The 9,279-nt window shown below is 41.9% G+C and overlaps 1 protein-coding gene across 8 annotated transcripts in view; it reads right to left on the reverse strand.

The window, feature by feature from the left end:
- Window positions 1-8,936, reverse strand: part of LOC129701809 (rap guanine nucleotide exchange factor 6-like) — a 286,480-nt gene extending 277,544 nt beyond the window's left edge. For all 8 annotated transcript variants that reach the window (XM_055643264.1, XM_055643261.1, XM_055643263.1 and 5 more), the window contains exon 1: window positions 8,327-8,936. In XM_055643264.1, the coding sequence (XP_055499239.1) occupies window positions 8,327-8,395 (69 nt within the window). In that variant the 5' untranslated portion in view covers window positions 8,396-8,936. The remainder of the gene's footprint in view (window positions 1-8,326) is intronic.
- Between the last annotated feature and the right edge of the window lie 343 nt (window positions 8,937-9,279).

Genomic DNA, 9,279 nt, shown 5'->3' on the forward strand with positions numbered 1-9,279 from the left:
GAGATGGGGCAGAGTTGCCTAGTGAGTTGTAGATGGATACGGGTGATGGAGGTTTTGATAGGCAGATGGTTGGACAAAGTCAGAGATAAGAAGACACAAAGTGTAAGATAAGGATAGATGAGGTACAAAAGGTGAAGCCAAAGGAAGGTGCAAGGGAGGGGAGATATAGGTGAGAGTCCGGGAGGGGCACAGGGAAGAGGGGTGGGGAAATAGAAAGAGAAAAAGGGTAACGTTGGTTGGTTGCCAAAAAATTGAGAATTCAATGATCATATCATTCGGTTGTAAGCCACCCAAGCAGAACATGGGGTGCTGTTCCTTCAGTTTGTGTGTGGACTCACTCTAGCAATGGAGGAGGCCCAGCACAGAACAGTGGACAGAACAGAACATGGAATTGAATACTGTAATTACCAATGCGAATCCTTACTTATCACCTAGAAATAAGGATCTGCAGATGTCAGTTTACAAAAGATACAAATTGTTGAGGAATAACTCAACAGGTCAGATACCATCTCTGCAGAACGTGGATAGGTGACATTTCAGCTCAGAAGAGTCCCGACTTGAAACGCCACCTATCCATGTTCTCCAAAATGCTGCCTGACACACTGCGTTACTTCTGACCTTATTGTGGAAGGAAGATCATTGAAACACCTTAAGATGATTAGTTCCAGTAAAGTGTCCTGAGGTACTCTGGGAACAGTGACATTTGGCTGGGATGATTGCCATCCAACATTCACAATTATCTTCCTTTCATGCATAAGATGCGACTTCAGTGCTTTTCACTATCTCTAAACTTCCCAATGTACTTTACAGATAATAACGTAATTTTTGAAGTATAGTTTCTGAGACATAGTAGGAAAGATCCCTGCGGCTTTGTATGCAGCGTATTCTTTATTAAAATCTTTTTCTTAAAGGGATAAGTACAGAAAATTTTAATTGGTTAACTACAAAGTAATATCATGGATTTTCTTATAATCATTGTAGAGATGACAAAGTCTTTGCTTTAAGGTAGACAAAAATGCTGGAGAGGCAGCGGGTGAGGCAGCATCTATGAAACAAAGGAATAGGTGACGTTTTTGGTCGAGACCTTTCTTCAGACATCTCATTTGAAAAATCTCTGACTAGAGACTGAATTTCTGATACAAATTCAACTTGAAGTGTATGACAGTCATCATTGTTGAAGATATCACTGCTAGATAACTAAGACTGGGAAGTAAATATGCGAGGTTAAAGAGCCTTTAGGAGATGTATGAAAATAGTAAAGTAAGACAAATAGCTTTACTGAAATAATTTCATCCTTGGACAAAGATAAAAGAGAATATTACAGAAGCAAAAAGTTAACGAGCTGACTTTTTTTGTAAAATTAAATAGAAAATAATCTCTTTAAGACTATTGGGAGTTGGTTATTGCTGCTGTGCACTGATAAAATGCAGAATTTCCACAATAAGGTATCATCGCATCTAAAATGATTTTAGGATGGAGAGAGGAATATGGAGAGGGATTTTAATTTTTTTTAGCCAACTCAAAGCAAAAACATAAAACATGAATTGAATGTGTTCAACTTAATATACTCTGGAACCAATAAGATGAAAAACAATACAAAACATTAGTAATGAGATAGATTTAATTAAGTTTAACAATGTATGAATATGTATTTTAATCAAAAGATTCAACAGGTCATAGAATTTGAAATGGAAAAATGAAGAACTCTAGAGTTCTCGATCTGAGCAAGGCTGGTTTGAATTGACGAGACATAAACCAGGCAAATTTATTGAAACGATAGAAAAATAATCAGATGTTCAAAATTGCATTCTAGCTTATAGATTAAGTAGAACAGTACGGCACAAGAATAGGTCTTTCTGCCCATAACGTATGTGCCAAACATGATGTCAAGATAAACTAATCTCATCTGCCTGCACATGATCTAAATCCCACCGTTTCCTGCGTATCCATACACCAGGGGTTCCCAACCTTTTTCGTCCCGTTTACCCCAGGCAACTTTAATAGCACATAACAATGTTATTTCACTTATTTATGAACAACTAATGAACGGTTACCGGTATACCAGAACCAAACGCAGTCAGTCAATGAGAAAAAATATGTACAAATCCAGAATCAATAAATTTACCCCAGGTTGGAAACCCTTGCCATACACCCATCTAAAAGCATGTTAAATGGCACTATTGCATCTGCCTCCACATCCACGCCTTCTGGGCACCCACTTGTCTTACGCTTCTCCTTTCAATTTTGTCCCTCTTATCTTAAACCTATGCACTAGCCTTTGATATTTCCTCCTTGGGGAGGGTGGGGGGGAAAGGTTATGACTACCTACCCTATTCATGCCCCTCAATTGTGTACACCTCTATTAGGTTTCCCCTCGATTTCTGGGGTTCCAAAGAAAATAATCCAGTCTGTTCAAATGTTCATAGCTTAAAAAAAAAGAGACAAAGTGTTGGAGTAACTCAACAGGTCACACAGTATCTTTGGAAAACACGGATGGATCGCGTGTTGGGTCGGGACCCTTCAGACCGATTGTGGGGAGATAGAGGGAAGGCGGCTGGAAGAGAGGAGGGGCTGGACAATGCCTGGTAAGCAATAGGTGGATACAGGTGTTTTTGATAGCCACATGGTTGGACAAAGACCAAAGACATAAGACAAAAGGATTGAAGAATTGCAAATTGTGACACTTGGGGAAGGAATGTAAATGGGAGGGGAGAAATAGGTGCTAGTCCAGGTTGGGCACTCCATTGCCATAGTGAGGCCACACGCAAACTGGAGGAACAAAACCTCATATCCCATCCCAACAGTATGAACATCAAATTCTTCCATTATAGGTAACTACCAACCCCCTCCCCCTACTTCCCCCCCCCCTTTTTCCTTCTTTCTCCCCCCCCCCCCCTCCCCCCTCCACTGTGCCCCACCTGATCTAGCAAGTATTCCTCCAAATTTATCCTGACTAAGAAATACATCACTGTTCCTCACCAAAATCAAACAGAAACAACAGTAAAGAAAATAATATCTAAGGAATAACAAATTTCCTGGACAAGATGGTTTCATCCCACAGTGGTTAAGTGCTCACAAACATTGCAGAAACCCTATCTTCCATAGCTGTCTCAGGAATTTCAGAATGAGAAATTACACACATTCGTTAGTTATCTAACATCAAAACAGAGAATTTGCTGTTGCGCATTTACTGGACCTTGTAATGATTGACAAAGTGAATGGACACCTTAAAAATTCAGCTGATCAGAGACAGCCTTTTGCCAAGGATAGGGCATACCTGGTGAAGCTGAATGATTATTTTACAACACTGGTTAAAGTATATCCATCAAAAGAAAATAATCATCGAAATAATTTAGATCACAACCAGTAAATGATACTATAATGGCAGTTTGTATACTTTCTTAAAGTCCAACTTCAATAGCCATTACTTCTCGAGGATGTCGCGGAGACATAGCTTATGCACTCGCCGCACTCACAGATAGCAGATAGTAAAAAACGAATCCTCCAATCATTGTCTCTTGATTAAATAGTCTTTATTGAAGTAGTACAAAACAAAGAAGTAATTCATAACTTTTCCCTCTTATTAACTGTTTCTCCTTCAGACAGTACGGTTGTGGCTGTACGGTCATTACCGTGGTAAGAAACTGTTGTACTCACCATTCCTAGAAGCAAAACTAACTCCCAATCTATGAGTCTGCGCTAGTCTCCCCCGAAGTAGACACATCCCTCTACGTATCAAATCCCCCCTACAAGCATACATACAGATAAGAACTATAAATATTAGACATGGCTATAATATACTGACAAGCTTAAATAGCTCCTACAGATACATGCTCTCTGTCTATTTCCTTTACCTCGAATATTCAACCTAAACATAAAGCTTCCATGCAAATCTCAATGCGCCTACTTTGTTTAGCCAGCAAAAGCTCATATTCTGTGTGTTGTAATGACCAATGTGGAGATTATACAAGAATGCAATTCCCTAACCTTGGAAAAATTGTCATTATGTTTTTCTTGGAGACCAACAGGCGATGGATCTCTTGACTGAATCAAAGAGAGAAACAGGTCCTTTGGCTCACTGTCCACACTGCCAATCAAACACCCTTTTTAAGGCAATCCTAAAATAATCCTTTTTTTAAAATATGCTTACTCCACTTGTAGAGCCACTGCCTCAGATGATGAGGGACCTGGTTCAATCCTGACCTTGAGTGCTTTCTGTGTGGAGTGTGCATGGCCTCCCTGTAACTGTGTGAGCTTCTTCCAGTTGCTTTGACTCAAGACTGACTTAATTTTAACTTTAAAATTGAAAATAAAACCCTAAACTTAACCAAAAATAAATTCTGAAAACTTCCGGTAGTAGGTCCATCACATGGGTGGATTTGTGCCTTACTGAGCACTTCCCAAAGCTAGATTAAGAATGCTGCCAATATGAGGAAATTGAACCTAGAACCTATAAATGGTTCACTATTCCAACTCAAAGAATTTTACAATAATTTACCGATGACATTCAATTAAATTCTCTCATAAATTACTCAATGTCAAAAAGCCAACATTTTTAAAACAAAAATACAAACCTTATAAAATCTGAATTGGTACTCTAATGGTCAAGATACAGGAAACTAAATTGCTCAACAGTTCAGATCACAGTATTAGCATTGCACTGGAAAACATCATTCAAATGAATCCCTGCCAACTCCAAGGAGGACAATCAGGACAATCCAATTTTCTCAGTTTTGCCACAGATCTGTGCCTATCTAATTTCCCACTGAACATACTGATTCAGATTCCACTATCCTTCCAGATTATGATCACTTGGAGTAAATAAGATTTTTTCCCCCTTCACAAGTACCCTTGTTTCTTTAACCAAACTTTTATATTCTCGTCTTTTACCAATTCTTGTAATAATGAGAACATAATGGGAACACTATTTACTTTATTTAAATGTGTTTTGACCTTGATGTTATATCAACTCTTTCATCTACCCTCTACCTTTTTAGCTCAACCACAACCCTACCACATTACCGGACTACTATGGACTTTTTCCACAATAAAAATTGTACCATGCACTTTGACATGCACTATCATAGTCAGGTTTACCTAGAATAACTAATAATTTATTGCTGACACAAGGAACTGCAGTTGCTGGAATCTTGAGTAAAACACCAAGTGCTGCAGGCATGCAGCATCTGTGGAGGGAATGGACAGGCAACATAATTTTTTGTACATTTATTTGTTGTGGTGTTGTGTATACTGTGGTGCAAAGCTGCAACAGGCAAGAATTTCATTGTTCTGGTCCTGGTGCAGATGCCAATTAAACGTGTGTAGGTAGGACCTGCAGATGCTGGTTTACACCAATGATGTACATAAAATGCTGGATTAACTCAGCGGGACAGGCAGCACCTCTAGAGAGAAGGAATGGATGATATTTTGGGCCGGGTCTGAAGAAGGGTCTCCATCTGAAATGTCACCCATTCCTTCTCTTCAGAGATGCTGTCTATCCCACTGAGTTAAACCAGCATTTTGCCAATCAAACATTCTTGACTCTTGACTTTAAGTTGACTCTCGGCTAAAAAGTTGACACTCCTGACTCTCGGCTATAATCTCAGTTTATAGCCGAAATCCTTCATCACCTGATATTTGTTACCAAGTTGAATGTACAATAAATTAACCAACAGAATACTTCTTTAATAATGACAGCTCAACGGATTTATAATTCTGTTTTATCTACTGGATTAAACATATTGCATTGAACCTTCCTAATTGAATCTTCCTCCATTAAAGAAACTTCAGAGAAAACCAGGTACTAGATGATTCGATTAGCCTGTCGCCCTTATTCCCAGGTCAGATGAGCGATTCGCACATCGGGACTCCTGTGGGCCTAAACCAGTTTCCTCTGGCTTCGCATTCCTCTGACTGTATTTTATAATCATCTGTTCAACACCATTCAAAAATCATTTTGTGAAGAAAACTTGCTTGCAAGTTCACAGTTTAACAACTGTACTAATATACTACAAAACTGCACAATCTTTTTTAAAGCAATGTGCCTTTTGTCCAACATTGATCATTACAAAGTGATCATTACAAAATGTTCCCACCAAAAGCATTTAATCTTGAATGCTAGGTGCAGTTTATGGAAGATGAACAGTGTAATTGTGGATAAAGTTGAAACGTTGACAAATGTTAAAGATGACAAGGTATAATCCATATAGTTGATTATAATATACACCACATTTACTATTAGAAACTTTAACAATGTTTGATCAGTTTTATGAACCACACAATATAGAAAGAAGCCTTTGGTCCATTATTCCTGTTCAAGATCTCATTATACTCTAGACAATAGGCGACAGACAATGGGTGTAGGAGTAGGCCATTTGGCCCTTCGAGCCAGCACCGCCATTCATTGTGATCATGACTGATCATCCACAATCAGTACCCCATTCCTGCCTTCTCCCCATATCCCTCAACTCTGCTATCTTTAAGAGCTCTATCTAACTCTCTTGAAAGCATCAAGCGAATTGACCTCCACTGCCTTCTGAGGCAGCGAATTCCCCAGATTCACAACTCTCTGGGTGAAAAAGATTTTCCTCATCTCCGTTCTAAATGGCCAGCCCCTTTTTCTTAAACTGTGGCCCCTGGTTCTGGACTCCCCCAACATCGGGAACATGTTTCCTGCTTCTAGTGTCCAATCCCTTAATAATCTTATATGTTTCAATAAGATCACCTCTCATCCTTCTAAATTCCAGTGTATACAAACTGGGTCACTCCATTCTTACAACATATGACAGTCCCGCCATCTCGGGAATTAGCCTCGTGAACCTACGTTGCACTACCTCAATAGCGAGAATGTCCATCCTCAGATTTGGAGACCAAAACTGCACACAATACTCCAGGTGTGGTCTCACTAGAACCTTGTTACAACTGTAGAAGGACCTATTTTTTCCTATACTCAACTCCTCTTGTTATGAAGGCCAACATGCCATTAGCTTTCTTCACTGGCTGCTGAACCTGCATGCTTACCTTCAGTGACTGATGAACTAGGACACCCACATCTCGTTGCACTTCCCCTTTTCCTAACTTGACACCATTCAGATAATAATCTGCCTTCCTGTTTTTGCCACATATATCTGCCATGGATCTGCCCACTCACCCAACCTGTCCAAGTCACCCTGCATCCTCATAGCATGCTCCTCACAGTTCACACTGCCACCCAACTTTGTGTCATCTGCGAATTTGCTAATGTTACCCCCAATCCCCTCATCTAAATCATCAAAGATTTACGAGGGTGCTGTCAGGACTAGAGGGTGTCCGGCGCTGTTGAGTTGCTGCTGGGCCGTCGCCGTCCCCGTCCCATCCCAGCTGTCCGGAGACCTTTTATTATCCTCCTTTATATTCTTGGCTAGCTTACCTTCGTACCTCATCTTTTCTCCCCATATTGTCTTTTTAGTTATCTTCTGTTGTTCTTTAAACATTACCCAATCCTCTTGCTTCCCGCTCATCTTTGCTACCCAACACCATTTCCTGTTTAATGCATAGTATCAAGATGTCACGTATGAATTGCAATGTCCTCTCCTTACATTATAACCTCAACCATTGATTTAGAATACAAGATGGAAAACTGTATAGCAATAATAAACTGAATCATAAGTTTAAATTTGTTACAATTGAATTAGATTGCTGGAAGAACTGTATTAAGCAAATATAGAAAAGGAGAGAAACTAATGACAACCTTGTGGTAGTACTATAGTCGCAATTTTATATTGACCTCAAAGTTTAGCTCTTGAAGGGCAGATTTCACACAGGAAGATTAAAATACCAGTGTACAACACTTATTCACCAGACTGATTAAAACAAAAGCAAAAAATGAAATTAACCTTTACCTACTGAAAAGAAAACAAATTTGTGCTGCTGAGTTATATTGCAAGTAAAATAAGGTAACTATTGTATATGGATTACGCGATTTAATGTGGACATGGGGCATTGCTTTCAAGGTTTAATAAATTCTACACAACTTTATTTTTGTTTTTGTGCCACAGAACTTCTCAATTCAGCATGTTTGCAAAATACTTATTGTTCAAGGTGACAAACAAAGCTCAGCGGATTATTTTTCGTTGGAGTTGTGCAACTTCGTTTTGCAAATAGAACTTCGCACATTGCTTACACGCAGGTCAATTTGCATCCCTCATCAGATGGTGAAGGGTTTTTATTCTGTCGGCGTGTTCAAAAATTAAAGGTCCGGGAGAAGGGAGAGACATTCCCTTTAAGCGCCCAACTCGTGCTGCGGAAAGTAAGGAATCTCCCAAAGTTGTTTAAAGCAAGAAATTACCTGCTGGCTTCTCTCTGACGGTTTCTTCATGAGGACTTGTTTGAAGAGCAGGTCCACGTAGGAAGACATTATTCGCCGGCTCCCTCGCCGAGTGTCCGGGACTCGGGCTCCCGGTGAAGGGGGGGACGAGAGAAGGTGAGGAGAGTGGAAGGAGAGGGAGAGACACAGACAGACTGGGTGGGCGATAGAGTTTGTGTCAGGTTTCCTCCTGTCAGAGCTCACAAGCCGAGCGAGGGACCGGGACGCAGTCCAGGCTCGGCCCCCCCGCTTCCACACATCGTCGTTTAACGGCCGCCGTCGCCGCCCCCCTCTTCCAACACCACCACACACAAGAAAATAATAAAATCACCAGAGGAGAATTAAAAAAAAAAAAAAAAAATGTTGGTCAAACTCTTCGTTTCTGCCCTTGCGAAAAGTTGGTGGCACACTACTCCTCCTCCCTTGACGTGGGCGGTTACACGGTCGTGTGAGGTACCGGACAGCACAGCGTCAGGCCGTTCGTCAGCTCGTCCCGCGCTCTGTCAAACTCGGGCCGCTCGACCCCGGGCACCCGCCAGCCAGCACTAGCACCAGCACCAGCACCAGCACGCGCTGCGTTCCCCCGCCCGCCAGCACTAGCACCAGCACCAGCACCAGCACGCGCTGCGTTCCCCCGCCAGCCAGCCAGCACCAGCACGCGCTGCGTTCCCCCGCCCGCCAGCACTAGCACTAGCACCAGCACCAGCACGCGCTGCGTTCCCCCGCCCGCCAGCACTAGCACCAGCACCAGCACCAGCACCAGCACGCGCTGCGTTCCCCCGCCCCCCCACACACACACAGTCGCGCGCGCGCACCACCTCCTCCGCCAGCACGCGCATCCCCAACACCTCCACCGCCCGCGAGCGCGCGCGCTCCTCCTCCTCCTCCCCGGGGCCTGGCCTCCCTGTCAATCAAATTGCAAATGCGCCCGCCTG

Source organism: Leucoraja erinacea, chromosome 11 (genome assembly GCF_028641065.1).
Source record: "Leucoraja erinacea ecotype New England chromosome 11, Leri_hhj_1, whole genome shotgun sequence".
NCBI lineage: Eukaryota > Metazoa > Chordata > Chondrichthyes > Rajiformes > Rajidae > Leucoraja > Leucoraja erinaceus.